Below are 17,445 nucleotides of genomic sequence, written 5' to 3'. Positions count from 1 at the left end.
GACCGCAGAATTTGATTGAATTGACAAAGAGGCTATCGCCTAAATAAATGCATTCAAGACAACACTGCCTTCCAGATCTTCAAGAGATGAGCACAATGGTGAAGAGCGCCTGTACTGCTGCTCCGGTACATTGCAACACATCAGACTGAAGCTCTGAGCGAGCCGCTTTTATTTCGTGCATAGCGTAATAAATGATGGAATTGTTCCTTTCAACCGTTATTTTGATGTTACAGGTGAACTATCGCTGTAAGGCAATGAAAACACTACGACTTTTGCTGAACTACAAGTAACTCACGCGCACCTAGTAGGTGTGGGATGAAGCCATATGATATCGTACGCAAAGCAATGCAAACGCAGAAGGTAAACAAGCGGGCAACAAGCAAATGCGTGTGCGTTTCAGTTTGTGCGGACGTTTTCGCATCGGGCCTCTCTTGACACTGTTGCGACCAAACTTTCCAAAAAACAAATTTTCCCTTCGTGCTATCATTCATTGTATATCAGTGACCCAGTGGCAACGCAATTCTAAAGCTAAGCAGGAGGTCGTGGGTCTAATTTTGAGCTGTAGAGCTGCGATAGTAGAGAAGCTTGGGTTAGTTGGTGGAAGTTTGTACTTGACAAACAGCAGCGCTAACTCAGATGAGGACAAATAAGGTTCGCAAGACGAGCGCCGTTACTTCTTCGTCCTCGTCTGTGTTATCGTTGCAGTTTGTCAAGTAGGGCTGCGTTTAGCTTGGGCGAAATGCGATAGTGCAGTTGTACCGCGGCTCGGATACAAGTTAACGAAATCCGGATGGTCTAAATTGTTCCGGACCCCGCGCAGCATCGTCTTCATAACCCCTGGTTTTGTATGTCATGTTAAACCCAATTTACCGAATCAAATCTCCATATCGCTTTAAAGAAGTTTAAGTTCTTGGTTGCCTCAATGTAAGCTAAGCATGTTATCAAAACACGCGCAAGCAAGTCATTCGAGTGTGCCCACCTTAAAATGATCTGAAATCTCTCCACTCCCCAAAACCCATTACGCGTAATTAAAAAAAAGAGGGAGTTGAGGTATATGTGAAAATCGGTGAAAAGCGACGCTTCCTTTTACTTACTGTGAAATATCTTCAATTTTCCTTCTTCACATCTCTGGATCTCAGTGTTCCTCGCTTAATACACACTATGATTCCGGTTTCTTCACTTAACTTCTTTTTTCACACTCGGATTCTTCTGTAGACTACTTTCTCACTTCTCTTTATCTCTATGCTCCTCGCTCAATGCACACTGTAGTACCATTTTGTTCCGTTTACTTCTTCCTTTGCACTCTGATTTAATTGCTGCTTTCATCACTTCTCTGCAGCCGACGTCTTCGTTGCTGTGTTACCAACTTGTTGCTTGTTGTTCCACTAGTATTTTTCGGGCGCCTTCCCAGTGGCAAATACCCGCGTATTAGCCAAGGTTGTTCGCAAACCAAGCGTCATATTGTTACGTGTGGTTCAGTCCGTCTCAATATGTCCAGCTGAACATATCCTTTAACCCGCATGGTCTATGGGGGCGTATACGCAGTGTGACATGCCCAGTGGTACATACCCAATGGTCCAAGTTGTTATATACTCGGCAAGACAACAGCCAGAATTTAGCAGCCAAAGCCAGCAGCCAACCCTCACATGAAGGAGGAAGGGGCAAAGAAACGTTCGCTCCAAAAGCACTGAGCACACAATGAGACTGTCGGACCTCGCCTTCAGCCTAAACCTTGCAGCAGTCCATTAATACCAGGTTGAGTGAGACCACATGCAAGGGACACTTTATATCGCTTCGTGAATATTGCCTGAGGCCGTAAGAAAAGACACTTCATGACATCTTTAAAATGGCGCAACTCACCTGCCTATGTATGGAAATGTATGCTAACATCCCAAGAGCAATAAGCTTAAATATATTAAGGTAGCGTTTTTTTCGTTGGTGTAATTTTTTGTTAAGCGTTGTAAAACATTCCGCTTGCGACGCCGAATGTACTACGACGGAGGAAAAGCGTCACTTTAAAACTAAATCGGCCGAAAAGCCACTGTGTGTCTCGTACTGCGCAGGGGACATATCGGCAAAATATGCTGGCAGCAACGAATTGCAGCAGGGAGCTTCGAAGCCTTATGCATTATTTTGTAATAGATACCGCACAAGTCTTCGAAGCACGGAGCCACGACAAAGGTGGCGTTGTCGCACGAGCAGTACAGTCTATATAGCAATGTCGTTTGGGTGGCTTCTGGGTTTGCAAACCATAATTTGCCCACGAGTCTAAGTCATAAATGCGAAGTGATTATAGCTGATTCGCCATTGTGCGGGTACCCTTTAGCCCAAAGCTTGCTAACATATCATAACTGTATCAGACTACGCAGTAGTCTGATACAGTTATGCAGACCTATATAGTGTTATACACTGTAACAGTGTTCTATGACGTTATGCAGACTGATACAGTTATGCAGACTGTTGCAGACCGACTACAAACATTTGCATTGTTTGATACGTAAAACACACAAAAAATTACATTGCCTTGAATATTCCGCTACTCGCTAAGGTGTTGAAATACGGTAAATATACCGTAGGGTGAGGAAGAAGATGCGGTCACTGACCAAGTCAAAGTAATACACAGAGACGTTTCGGGACCCGTACGGGTTCCTTGTTCACACTAAGCAGGCAAGAGCCGTAAGTCGCTTTTTATACTAAAATGTGACGTAATGAGCGGGTGTAGCTGGCAGGGAGATTGCCATCTGTCCTGTTGATAGTGTCCTCCGTGGTCTGAATAAACACTGATTCTAATAGTAGTCTTGTGGCCGGATTCTTCTCCTTGGCTATTATAGTGGCGTTATCCCAATTGATGCAGTGACCGTGATTATCGGCGTGCTCTGCCAGTGCGTTCGACGCTTTCTTGTTGTTGCAGACGTCCCTCCGATGTTCCTTTAATCTTCTGGTGAAGTTGCCAGTTTCACCGATGTAACTGCAGCTGCAGTCTGCGCATGGTATCTTGTAGACAACACCAGGGTAGCTCTTGCTGTCTAATCGATCTTTCACGTTAACAAGCTGATTTCTCAGTTTGTTGGAGGGCATGTGCGCAACGCGAAGGTCATACCTTGAAAAGATACGGCTTAGAGCTTCGCTGACCCCAGGAACATATGGAACGCCGGCGCGTCTTCGGATGTTCTTCGGGTCACCATGTTTTGGCTGTAAGTAGCATAAGCTAGTAAAATAATTCAGTGTCCGCTAGAATATTGTGTCATAATGGGTTTTCTGCTAAATAAGCGTAAGTGCCCATTGATTGAAAGCGTAAGTCCCCCCTTGAAATTTGTTTCAGTGACTCCACAACAAATTCATCCATTAGCGTTTGAGAATCGTGACTGAACCCAAAAACGAGACACCGTGCCGAAATTCTCAAGAAATAGCGCGGTTTTAAGGCATTATTAGGGCCCTCACACTAAGGAAACAAGACTTAGCTTGCTTACACCGGGCTATTACGGCTTCTTGAAGACGAACGTATGAAACTGAAAACCAGTGAGGCCGTCTGCCTGAGCACTTACGTCACAGGTCATTAAGGATACGGCTGCTGAAACGCTGCTGCTAAAAAGCACTCAAATAGAGCCGGAAGTTCTGCATCATCAGGAAATTGGCACGACACGGAAATGTATTCACAAGCGCTCACCAAAACGCCTTTGCGCCCAGGACGCCGACAACACAGATATATAATGCTGAATGTGATCAATAAAAAGTGCAAAGCATAGCTACAGGCAGTAATAAGTAAAATGATTATACAGCAGACGGTACAATACACTCATCAAAGAACATACCAAGCTTGCAGTTCAGAGTGCTAAGAAAATGCACTGAAGGCGCTCAAATCTTTATCCGAGTGATAATCGTGCATCCGAGAAAATTTCACATTCGACGGCTACTGATACGAAGCCAGAATTCATACACACAAACACACCCACGGTACAAAAATACTTATTCAGGAATATAGCATGCTGCCGGTTGTTATCCCCCTCGCGAGTACGCGCATTCAGAATTCTCTGGTATTCTAGCAGCACACGTTAGCGATAAACTACCTATTTATGTAGCAACGATTTTCAACAGCTTCGTCCAAAATGGCAAAGAGAGAGAGAAGCAACTTTATTGAAATAAAGATTCTGTTTGGTTACTGCGGGTGGAGCCCCTCTTCCAGGGCCCCACTGGCACTTGTGGCACGCCGGGCCTGGTCGAGGTTTGCCAATTGGCTTCCCAAGTCCAGTTCGGAGAGTCGCGCCTCATACGACCCATTTTCAGCAGTTGATAACTTGGCGCTATACAGGCGATGTGACGCTAAAATATTTTATCGTAGTCCTATCAAATGTCAACTGTTTCAAAGTATTGATGCTGAACAGGGGCCCACATTTTTAAAAGAAAATTTAGGCTTGCGCGCAGCCATTGTGTTTCATTGGAAACAGTAAGAACACCATGTAAGGCACCAGAACTATGGATCGTGCCAGGAAACTGCGCCGCTACAACAAAATTAACTTATTTGAGCGATTTTCAGAAGCGAAAGATCCGAAAGTCCCCATGGAGATTAAGCAGCAAGCGAGCCGAAAAAACTACAGCGCAAGAGCCACGACTCTCGCTATTTTAGCTTGCCTGGCAGCGAGCAAACCAAAACATCATATTTTGTCTGGTCACAGAAGAAAAAGCATTTCAATGGCGGTTTCGCAAGAAACACCCTATCTACTTTAACCGTAAATGGTAAAGCCTTCTTCTGAAAGAAGCTGGCCATACGACCAGAATGTTTATTGGATTCTTTTGAAATTCGTTATTTTCACGACCGAAGCTCGTTTCACGACTCGTTTCACGACCGAAGCTCGTTTCACGACCGAAGATCGTTATTTTCACGACCGAAGACGCGCCAAGTTGAACACGAGTCTGACGATGATCAATTTTATGTCTTTGCAGAACACAACAAATACAGTAGTGATTTTGACTGAAATAACTTTAAAACACTAACAATATAATACTATAAATGTCGGGACAATTATTAAAAAGTACATACACTACCACGAGCTGAAGTTAACGGTCGCTTTCTTTGCGTGTGCGTGCGTCCGTGTGTGTGTGTGTTTGTTTGAATTAGAGACGTAGGAAACAGTGGCACCACGTTCAGAATTTATGCGGATGAAACTGTGTATCTATTTGCGAAAAGAAAAAGATCTATCAGATGCTCCAAATGCAGTTAGCAACGTTGTTCCGTTGCATGGTAATTCCTGTGCGTATGATAGAATTATTCTCGTAGTGGTAACAGCCTTGGTGTAAGGCTACAGAAAAACGTGTCCTGGGATTCCCGCTTTCAACATATCCATAAGTTACCCCAAGCCTCTGGATTCCTGTGCAAAGATTGTTGTGGGCTTCCAAAAAAACGTTAAACTTAGAAATTGCAGTGCTCTATTATTTTTTATAATCACCGATAGTCACTAGGCTTGGGTAACCAGAAATTCCCACAATAAAAAGAAAACCCATCTGTTAGAGATAATCTACGTTTAATTCCCGAAATCGCCACCGTTGAGTACTATACGTATATGCGCATATAGGAACCCTATTTTCAAAAACCTGAAGCTCCAGCTCATAAAAGGCTGAGATTTGGCCCTTCTGATAAAGCGCTCTAATGTGACCGCGAAGAACAACGATATAAATAAAGGACCTCGCAGCTCTGAAATATAGAGCTATACCGTTTCACCCGTGAAATAGTGACCCAATGAGGAATACCTCAAACATACACAAGGTACAGACCAGAAATGATAAGATTCGCATTGCGAAACACTAAAAAACTATTTAAAACTAGTCGCCCGGGTTCCGTATTTGTATATTTGTTTCAAGAAGTTTTCAGCATTTATCGCTACGTTCAGCCTCTACGTTTTTCTGATATTGGTATCACTTCGGTATTTTCATTACAACTTAATGCCATTCTTATCATGTTGCTGCCATAAGTCCTTGCCGCATCGGAAAGCGATAGGAAGGCCTCCTAAACCTATTCACGGGATTTGCGTCTTCTACCTCATCAAAACTGCAATTCTAAAAATAAAGATTGATGCTTGAAGTAGATTTATATTTGTAATAATTCATGTTGCCAATCTCTGGTGCACGTGGACAAGGACGGGTTTCAAACTGGCTCTGCCATTAAAAGGAACATGCGCGCACAGTCGTAAGCCGCAGCATTAAAGGAAACCATAACTATAGGCCAGAAGAGCAGAATCGAAGACTCTAAAAACACATCCAGCAATGTAACTATCGTTAGACGAAAGAGGAAGCGCATTGACAGTCACGACATTAGGTTTTAGCACCCACAATGCCCCAGCGTTGATATATAGTGTACTAAGCTAGGAATTGCGAAATATGATGCAATTTGGCATGAAAAAACAGATTACGGAAAATCCGGTGGAACTAAAAACAGAGTGACCGTGGAGGCTCGGCCTTGTTGGTAGGAAAATCTGCGTTTTGGTTATCTATGCACTTAACGGTCTCTAATAGCAAAACGCCGTTCATGTTCTACGATAAGGCACCAAATAAAGGGACACGATAACAATTAGCCTAATCTGCTTGTTTCTATTCCAATTACAAAAGAAATTTTCCTCTTTTTTTTAGTGCGTGCAGCTGCATTGAGGTTGTCTTGCCTTTTGCGTTCCATCGCTCACTTTTCTGCGCGTTTTGCGCCTTTCTACTTTATATTTGAGTATGTTCTTTATAGGAATAACACATTAGTTTGTAGCGAAATTTCGCGCTTTACACACAAAAGTACACAGCTGCCATAGTACAATCACAAAAACACGCTTTGGCAACTAAAACGTTTTCTTCTCCTCATTGTCCAAGCATCGAATTGTTTACAAATGCTCAAATTTACCGTTCTTTTATCACCGAATTCATCAAGCTGTGATTTTGATGAACACTATAAATTACTCTAAGTTTATATTACCATTAAATTTGTTTCCTTCGCCAAGACCTAACACAAAGCACGCAGAGAACGGTCGCTCCCTTCAGATGCGTATATGGTGAAAGAAAATTAAAATCAGTGGCGCCAATATTTGGATCGCCGTTTCTTTTGCAAGAAAACTTGGAGGCACCATTAAATTCTCATGTAAATGATATTTTCAATAACAATTCATGTTCCAAATAAGCTAGTAATATGAATACTATATAGTATAGGTTCTTTGAGCTTTATCATTGTAATAAAATATCTTCAACCGCGACGATTTACTGTGTCGACTGTACTTGCAATTTGTATTTTGCTTTGTATGTTTAATACTGAGGTGAATGTGGGACGCTTCTGTTATTTGGAGTAAGCATTTGTCATGGCGTTTGGTGCTATTTGCCTTTTTCTCGTGACTTAATGCTACATTGTTGGTTTAATGATAATACGCACTGACGAGTAATCTTCCTTACAGCGCCGCTCATTAACCTGCCTTAAATGTGCTTGTGTGTTACACTGTACAAATAACAAGCCATGTACGAAGTCTGTCCGAAGATTTCAAGCACTGAGTCCACAATAAAGTGGAAGAGGGTGTAGCGGCACCGGTTTCTCCACTGAAAAAGACAGAGCTCACTACTACTAGAGGTCACGCCTACTCTATAGAGGTCACTCTAGTAGGCGTACGACTGCTGTACCACAGTAAGGCAGTAAACTTGATGCGACCAATAGAAACGACAGCGCTGCGTCGACACGAACTGCTGCGGACGGCGGCGCAGGGTGGATTGATGACGCATGCAAACTACTGCAGGTGGCGGCGCCATGTGCGCTCCTGACGTTCTGATCATTATAAGCCGCTATCGCTCTTTAGCGCCGTATTTATCGACGTGGAACCATTGTGAACCGTGATCAACCGTACTCCGGCGGCGGCGGCGGCGGCGACTGCGTATGGCGTGGCCGCGCGGCTCCTATCTTGAGAGCGATCTGCGATGGGGACAGGGTGCGCCGATTGCCGATGGCTTCGTGTGCGCTGTGTTCTCGCCGCTTAGCTAGGTCGCGTCGAAGCGAGACGCGTGGGCTCTTATCTTGAAACGATCTGGGATGGTGACAGAGTGCGCCGAGTGCGGACGGCTTCGTGTGAGGTGTGTTTTGGCCGCTTAGTTCGCATTGAAGCGAGAGGCAGCACGTATGTGAATAGGTGACCCGTAAAATGAGAAATCGCAGGGAATTGTGGGGCCCGCCGTCTGCTAGCAGCTTCCGGTTCGACGGACGACGCGGCGGCATCGGGGGCATGCCCGGCGCACGTGTTTTTCTACGCGGTTTCAACTGTCAGTCGTGCGAAGCTTTCCGACCGCTTTGTCGACCACAAATGTCGCACCATTCATGCAGCTGATTTCTAGGTTTCAGTTCACTCTGGGCGCGACGATGACGAGCCAATAAAGGCAAGGATACGCTTTTATTCATAAACGAACTCTGGTTTGCGTTTCGGCAGCCTTTTTTGTTTCTTCCAGGTTTAGCTCTACGACATTTGCCGCTGTTTGGTCGCACCGTCACTGAGTGCTCTGCCTGTGAATCAGTCATTTTATCAATCGTACAGAAGCATTACATAGAAAATCGGGTGCTGAGGCGATGGCTATAGCAGCCTGGTAAATACTGCCCTGCGATCATCGCTGCAACCGGTATTGTCAATAACGGCGCAGCTAGCGTAATTAGAAAATGAAGTGCTGAAAATGTTTGAAAACTGCGTGCTGTCAACGGCATTTCTTGGTCAAAACTCGAGGTTTACTTGAAGTTGTACGTTGTTAGAAGTTCTCGCTTTTTGGTCAACGAGATGGGCAAATGGCCGTATCGCCGTTATATTACGGCTGCGCATTATATCTATCTGTATTCAAGGAACTAAGGTGGGCTAGTTGGTTACGAGTATTATGCATGTATCTCGCTGTGTCCCGTATAAATTTCCGCCGTAAAACCATGTTTCATAGTACCTCTATATGTGCATGCGTGTACTGAAATAGTTATCATTGCTTGAGTCAATGTTCGAGAAATCAGGACCCGCCGTGTTTGCTCAGTGGCTATGGTGTTGGGCTGCTTAGCACGAGGTCGCGGGATCGAATCCCGGCCACGGCGGCCGCATTTCGATGGGGGCGAAATGCGAAAACACCCGTGTACTTAGATTTAAGTGCACGTTAAAGAACCCCCGGTGGTCCAAATTTCCGGAGTCCCCCACTACGGCGCGCCTCATTATCAGGTCGTGGTTTTGGCACGTAAAACCCCATAATTAAATTGTTTTATGTTAGAGAAACAAATATCTTGGGGAATCATTCCGTGTCGGCCCTTACACAGCTCATCGCCGCGTGATAAGTGCCAGTGTACGTTCATTTTCTATTTGTTCACTGATGGTTCAGTTTTGGAAGTGGCATGCAGTCATGCCTCTGATGCTTGTGCACAGCTGACTCAGCAACGGACGCTGCAAGGCCGTAGTTACATGAGTTTACCTTTAACGCTTTAATTTGAGCAGCCAACGCCTGAACAGCCGATCATGGTTTTGCTAGGCGCCTGCAGCCGGGTAATCTTCGTGTGTGACAAAGCCGGACTGCAAGCGCATCAATAGGCTTCAGCGGCGAAGCGGTGGCGGCGGCTGCGCTTCCTCGAACCTGAAACAGCGAGCAGACGGCGCATCCCACAATCCCTCGCTCTTTTACGGGTCCCCTATTTGCGATGGAACGAAAAATCTTAGGACTAACTTTAAGAGACAGGAAAATAGCGGTGTGGATCAGAGAACAAACGGGGATAGCCGATATTCTAGTTGACATTAAGCGGAAGAAATGGAGCTGGACAGGCCATGTAATGCGTAGGATGGATAACCGGTGGACCATTAGGGTTACAGAATGGATACCAAGAGAAGGGAAGCGCAGTCCAGGTCGGCAGAAAACCAGATGGGATGATGAAGTTAGGAAATTTGCAGGCGCAAGTAGGAATACGCTAGCGCAAAACAGGGGTAATTGGAGATCGCAGGGAGAGGCCTTCGTACTGCAGTGGACATAAAATATAGGCTGATGATGATGATGATTTGCTCACTGCTGCGGGCCCTATCTTGAAAGCGGTCGTCTTATGTGACGGACGGACCGACGGGTTTCCGCGTTGTGTACGCATATCAATGCTTACAAGTTTAGAAAAGGTGGAATCAGTATACTGAGTTTAATGTAGAGTATACTGATGGCGACTACATAGATATATCTCAAAGTTTGTGCTCTCCATTAAAAACAAAAATTCACAAGCTTTCGGACAGACGTATCTAACCGTCCAAACATTTCTGTAAATATTTCTTCTGTTGCTGACAATTACAGTGTGAATATTTGTCGCCTTGCTGTCCCTTGACCGCAACAGTTTAGTAGCGTCACATTCCACTTAATGGCACATGGCTTCTGTGGTTAACATTTACTTTTGTAACTCCGAAGCAGGATATGTGGTAAATAAATTTTATCGCAATACTTGGGGGTCATTTATTCTGCTGGCTACCCGCAAAGTAGGTGCAGGTTTGATACACATCAACGTGATTTATTGTTAAAATATGAATTTGAGGATTGCAGTGCTTTTTATGAAGGCCTGGAAAAAAATTACGTACGTGCTACGTTCGCATGCTACTAGTTATGTTACATGTTACGTATCACCTTCACAGATGAATGTTTACTTAGCGCCCTTCTGCCCTACAAGAGGGCCATACACTGCACGTTGTTCGCTGCCGTAATGCGCTATTGATGCTTTTACTCCTATGGATCAGTATTCGGTGTAAAAGCCATATTTAAAAAGCAGCAATAGCACATTGGAACGAACAGAAGAAAGAGTTTAACCTTGGAAAAAAACGCCGTAAAAGCTTGAATGTGGAATTAGACATGATATCGCCAGTCTGGCGATATCATGTCTAGGCACGATGTAATATCGTGCCTAGATTGAGATGCCAAGGATTCTAACTCGGAGCTCTCCGACTGGTGTGCTTGGTTTTACCTTGCTTCCATACGCAAAGCACAATATTCTTGAAATGATAGTGCAGCACGTTATAATGCAGCTATCAGTAAGTCCAAGGCTTTAATTTTTGCGTTTGTCTTTCACTACAGGCCCCTATATCGGTGGTGACGAGTGTTTAGCTATTCTAGGGGTTAAAATATGAGAAATTTTTTTCATCTAACTTAGCAGAACAACGCACAGTCGGCTCATATTTTATAAAGCGGCAAAAGGAGTCACTGGAATGTACTTTACCTTTTCCCTCTGTCGCTTTGTGCAAGACAACTTTAGTTTGGTCAACGCCGCAGTACGTCTGTGCATCAGAGCCTTCGTAACCTGTAGTTAAAACTCTGAGGCACAACCCTTGCTTGCAGTAGCCTTTGATCCTAAGGAATTTTCCGGATCGACCAAAGTACTGAAAAGGAAGTGCCATAATTCTGAAAGCTTTCCAGAAATAATTGTGGGCTAGTAAACTCTCATTAAATCATACTAGTCGTCCATTGGTTCAATGAATCTTTAAGGCGCTTAATCAAAAAGGTTCACATGTGTGCTTTTTGTGGATAAATTTTCTTACATCCAGTAAATTGTCCACGGTTGTGCCAAGCACTCGGACACCCAGTCTATTTGTACAGTACGACTTCTGCATTCCCGACAATTCTTTTGTCCTCCTTTGCTACGATCTCTTCTTTCGTGAGGTTAGGTTTCATTTTACGAAAAATTGATGCCACAACAAGCGCCAATGTGCGTAAAGCTTCCAAGGTAGTAATTGCAGCACAGCAGCACAGGTTTATTTATCCTCTTTTCTCACGCGTATGATCTCTGTTGATGCACTTCAAGTTTACCCGATAGCACAATCGTGTTTCTCTACTCAGGTATTTTATGCCTAGATAATATGTAGCTGTTATCAGCGTTGCTTGGATCATGTAAATCATATTTATATTATCACACCAACCTGCCCAGCTGTCCCTACTTTTGCATGTATAAGCACTCAAACGTATTCGACCATGAATGAAGTTGACGCCTGTGACAAGGCGTCAACTTCATGACGCCTGTGACAATATTTATTTACGGATTACACCTACTAACCGTTGATAACAGATAGACGTAACACACAAAATTTTTTACAAATCCTAATAACTTGCATAGCGTCAATCTACTTGAAAAGATCTGTCATCATTAACATAACTCAAGAAATCCAGAAACATATGTCTGGCAAAATCAATTTGTTGACGTAGGTCATGACAGATCCTTTTTTCTTTAAGAGCACTCTATGTGGGACCTTGGCGACAAATTGTAGCTACTGCTGCATAAAGTTTTCCAAGGTAGATTTGTTTCTTCGTGGCCAGCAACTTCCGTACTTCAAGCGTTTCAATATCAACGGCACCCCTCCCAGCTGTTCTTAAACTTCTAATTGTCTCCCGATAGGAAACACGTAAACTCTATCTACGGCAACCTAGAGTTGCTGCCTGGACCGATCACCTCATGATCAGGACCGTCGCTTAACGTCAGTTATACGCGGCATCTATGGCGCACGAAATGTGTTGATATATGCGAGTGTATAGACGCCCTACTTATTTCTGAGGTTGCTAAATGCACGTGGCTGTGTTCACGCGCTAGAAAAAAGGACCCCAGCAGTACGTTATTCACCATGAGGAACACGAATCATTACAGACAGCGTCCAAATATTACTGCAGCAGTAATATTTACTTCTAGTATAAGCAGCCTGTCAAGGAAACAAGAATTCAGGATCGGCAGTCAGCCTCTAGAGTCTCTAAAGTAGTACGCATATCTAGGCCAATTACTCACAGGTGACCCTGATCATGAGAAGGAAATTTACAGAAGAATAAAATTGGGTTGGAGTGCATACGGCAGGCATTACCAAATCCTGACTGGGAGCTTACCACTGTCGTTGAAAAGCAAAATGTACAATCATTGCATTCTACCGGTACTAACATATGGGGCAGAAACTTTGAGGTTAACATAGACGCCCGAGGCCAAGTTAAGGACCGCACAAGGAGCGATGAAACGAAAAATGCTAGGCCTAACGCTAAGAGATAGGAATAGAGCGGTGTGGATCAGAGCGCAAACGGGGATAGCCGATATTTTGATTGACATTAAATGAACAAATGGAGCTGGGCAGGCAATGTAATGCGTAGCATGGATAACCGGTGGAGTATTAGAGTTACTGAATGGATACTAAGAGAATGGAAGCGCAGTCGATGACGGCAGAAAACTAGGTGGGGTGATATCAGTTAGCGCAAGACGGGAGTAATTGGAGATCGCAGGGAGAGGCCTTCGTCCTGCAGTGGACATATATATAGGCTGATGATTATGATGATGACATATAATCAATTATAGACAGTGGGCCTCTTTGATTTTCCGCTTCTGGCTACCCGCGGGCTGCCAGAGCCAGTCAGAGCGCCTTCGTTTTTCTCGGTTTGCTCTGCCCACCGCGCGACGCACTTCCGCCGCGCGTTCGTTTTACTCGGGCTGGACGGTTCTGGCTACCCGCGGGCTGCAATAACAAGCCAGGACGATTTTGCTCTGGCTGCTCTCTGGAAGTTTTGTGGCTAGCAGACGACAAAACGAGGCGATGAGCGCTCGCTGCCATCTTTTTGGGGACTTGACGGATTGCAACGCGGGCGCTCGACTTTTACCTCGCGCAGCCAACTGGCTACGGTCATTTTCTGGTATTATTACTTCTAGCGTTATCTTCTAATGTTCTAAAGATGGCACCGCCTTGCGAGTCGGTGCCATACGAGCGGCGGCGAACCATTTGAATCTTTTTTCCCCGTAAATGCTTCTTTCCAGCTGTGAAGATGCTTGAATGGTTGTCCGCGAAGTTGTAGCCGCTCATTCCCACTCATTGCAGTGCCTCTTCGGTTCATATCTTTCTCTGGCGGTATCCCTTTTCACATCTCTCGCGTATATGCGATGATACTTCCCTTTTGTGCAGTTATCGTAGGCGTCGCAGCTAGCGCCGCGTTCTTCCTGCCGTCTCTCTGTCGTATGCTTGCGTGGCAGTCTGGAACCGATGTGTTTTAACATAGGTCGTTGATGTTAAAGGAATGCACTGGTTGAGATGAGTAATGGCCACACGTGCATTAGCTTAATTATTGCTCTCATGATCGACCAATACTATTTTTCGTGTGAAACATTGCGCTGCGGTCACAGGCCGCGTCGATTTTCATGCGCCAGCCGCGGACCCAGTTCGTTCAGCGTAGGGGCAGAATTAGGAGAAGAACCACCAGCCGAAACCAACTTTCTAAAATCAAATTCAAGCATGGCGGCACGAACATTTATGCATATAAAAAGTACCCAATATCCTGCTTTTTCGTGTGTTGTCAAATGTTGCCGGTGGCTGACGTGATCGCTGCGAGCAGGCATCCTCGAGCAGGCATCCATTGCTTTCGCGATGACTTAGGTGCGATTTCGCATCTTGGTATCGGACGCGTCGCACGCCGGTTGTGGTATACTGTACAAAGTGAGGTGCCCAGTGCGCGTCCTGTGCCTAGTCGCGCGAAATCTCGCAAAAATTATCGTATTCCCGGATGCTACTATATAATACTTTCAAGCTGGCAACGCAGAAATGGGCCGACTACGCGGAGCGCGCGCCGCCCACGCTAGTCGCTGCCATGCTGGTAGCATGTTTACATTTATCTCGCGGTCAACGCTGTGGCGGCGTTCGATTTTGCAAAGTTCGCGTAGCGTCGGGTTGTCTTGAGATCTCACCCCACGTAACTTCCTATCAGGACCGGAACTAGCTGGCTGCCATCTGGCTGTCAGCGGTCTGCCAGTACAGTGCGAAAACTCCGAAAATCGAAGATGCCAAGATTTAGTTGGGCGTCCGCAACAGCTCTCTTCATACGCAGGAAACCCTCGGAGGCGACAGTGCGTATGTGCAGTACGAAGGAGCACGCAGGGTCTATTACATGCACCAAAAGCTATGTGGCGTCCGCTGCGGGCTCTGCGGGACGCTCTCGCGTGTCCACGAGAGCGCGTTTTTCGATATGGCTCCGGCCTTGATTGCATTGCAATTCTCTTGGCAGATAGGCAATTGTTGCTTCAATTGCTTGTCGTTTGACTTTGTGGTGGCTGATATTGGAGAGTTTTAATATCACGTACGCAGAAGCGTTGCGCACGCAAACATGAGAGTTCTACGAACATGAGTGTTCTGCATGGTAGGGAGCGCAAAGCTTCTGCGTACGTGAAACTAAAACTGTCTATTGGCTGCACAGTTTCAGAATCTGGCGTATGGCGACCCTGAGAAACACTACCATGCAAGTTAGCAATCCACTTCTCAACTATTGCGTGCGGCCAGCCATTGGCTTTTCGTGCTAGCGCTTCGCTACGTGCGCACGACCTTGCGCGCTGCGTATGTGGGTAGTTGCAGACAAGGTCCATCTAAATAGGTCGCGAAGCTTGGAACGAAAAGCGTGAAAAAACCTATGGCCAGAGATATCAGTTAATCGTGCACGATTGAAGTGCGACTAAGTGAGGAGAGGACAAACACCGAAACTAGAAAAAATCGAAACTTTTTAATCAGAATATTGTCATACGAGCAAATATTCCGTATCAAATATTTTTGCTGTACTAAAACAACAAATGTTATTTTTTTCTATTTCGCAATTTATTAGTTCGTTCTTGGTGACCCCTACCAACCAATGATTCTGGTGCAAGACTTAGCAAGACTGCGCAAACTAGCTAGTATGTCGTGTGGAATGGCGTTGCTGATATCAACGCTGCGGTTTCGTCCGAGCTTTTTTTTTTTTTTTCTTGCATGCTTGTTCCAGGTGCGGCGTGCGCTTCACTCGAAATTTTGTGTGACGTTGCGCACGGCATTCATTGGGAGAAGGGGTGAGTGCAGGCTTTATGTTACCGTGCAAATTGTTACCCCGTCTGGTAGAGATCCTGGGTGCGCTACTGCCAAGAGTTCTGTTGAATCATTCTGTTAAGCCATCGGTCTGTGGATGATAATCTGTAGTGGTGCGGTCAATAATTTGGCATTCCGATAGGAGTGATTGCAGCACGTCCGAGAGGAATAGGCGACCCTGATCGCTCAACAGTTTACGAGGTGCGCCATGGCGAAGAACAAAGTTGTTTAGAATGAATGAGGCGACCTCTATTACTTATGCGACAGTAAGGCGGTGGTTTCACCATATCGTGTCAAATGACCTACGGCGACGACAATCCATCGGTTGCCAGCGCGAGTAGATGGAAGAGGCCCGTATACATCAATGCCCACACGGTCAAATGGGTGAACTGGGCAGGGAAGTGGCCGGAGAGATACCGTGGAGAGATGCGAGACACATTTCCGTCGTTGGCAGGCAATGCAGGAGTGTACGTATTTGCGAATGAAGGTGTATATCCCCGCGCCAATGGTATCGTAGGCGAAGCCGTGTGTAGTAGGTCTTAGACACTCCGCCGTGACCACACTGGGGCTTGGAGTGAAAAGCAGAACATAAATCGTTTCGAAGGTGGCAGGGCGCGACTAAGCCATGTGCGGCCGTCATTGTGGTAGTTGCGGTGGTACAGAAATCCGTCGCGGATGGCGAAATGCTGAGCCTGTCGGCGTAACGCTGGAGTTGCCGAAGCTGCCGCAGTGTTTGATAAAACATCTAATATCAAGACGACGCATAGGTCTTTTCATTGCTCCGAGGCCATGTCCAGGATGTCAAGTGATTAGACATCATGACTGTAGGTAATAGAAGTAAAGCCATCTGAAGTAGCTGGGAGGCGCGAGAGGGCATCGGCGTCCAGAGCGATAGACGACACGGATATCATATTTCTAGATTGGGAGGGCCCACCGAGCGAGGCGACCCGATGGGTCTTTGGGGTTAGACAACTAGCAAAGAGCATGATGATCCGTCACCACGTCCACGGGCCGACCGTAGAGATATGGGTGAGATTTTGAACAGCCCATACGATGGCCAGGCACTCTTTTTCTGTTCCTGAGTACTTGGGCTCAGGTATTGTGATGGCACGACTGGCATTAGCAACCACGTATTCCGCACTAGAGTTCAACGTTGCGCGAGCACCGCACCAAGGCCTACACCACTGGCGTCAGTGTTAAGTTCTGTAGGTGCGCTTGGATCAAAATGGCGCAAGATTGGCGGAGACGTAAGTGGGCGGCGAAAAATGGTAAACGCATCATCAGAGGCTTCCAAGTTGAAAGTTTATTGTCGCCTTGAAGAAGCTTTGGGGTGCGATTCGAGCACTGCACGGGCCCATTTTTTCAGCCCGGCCCTGGCCCGTTTTGACGTTGGGCTGCTTGCCCGAGCCCGAACAAAAGTTTTATGGCGAGACAAGGGCCCGGAAATAATCTACGTTACCCGCCCAGCCCGGCTCGGCCCGGCCGGGTTCGAGCCGGGCTCGAACCCGGCCCGAGACCGAAAAAGACATGTTTTTCAGAGTCGAGACCCGCGAGGATAACTTGCTGCACGTTACATCACACCACCAGAAAGTCCGAGCCCGGCCCGGGCCCGGGTCAAAAAGCACATGCC

General features: G+C 45.9%; 1 protein-coding gene across 1 annotated transcript in view; it reads right to left on the bottom strand.

Annotated features, from left to right (window-relative positions):
* Positions 1-17,445, bottom strand: part of LOC119444411 (uncharacterized) — a 105,541-nt gene that overhangs the window by 50,689 nt on the left and 37,407 nt on the right. Inside the window, exon 4 of the mRNA XM_049664583.1 lies at positions 11,198-11,357. Coding sequence (XP_049520540.1) covers positions 11,198-11,357 — 160 coding nt within the window. The remainder of the gene's footprint in view (positions 1-11,197; positions 11,358-17,445) is intronic.

The sequence above is a fragment of the Dermacentor silvarum genome, chromosome 3 (assembly GCF_013339745.2).
Source record: "Dermacentor silvarum isolate Dsil-2018 chromosome 3, BIME_Dsil_1.4, whole genome shotgun sequence".
Lineage (NCBI taxonomy): Eukaryota > Metazoa > Arthropoda > Arachnida > Ixodida > Ixodidae > Dermacentor > Dermacentor silvarum.
The sequence above is the reverse complement of the archived record's forward strand: the minus strand, read 5'-3'. Positions and strand labels throughout refer to the sequence as shown.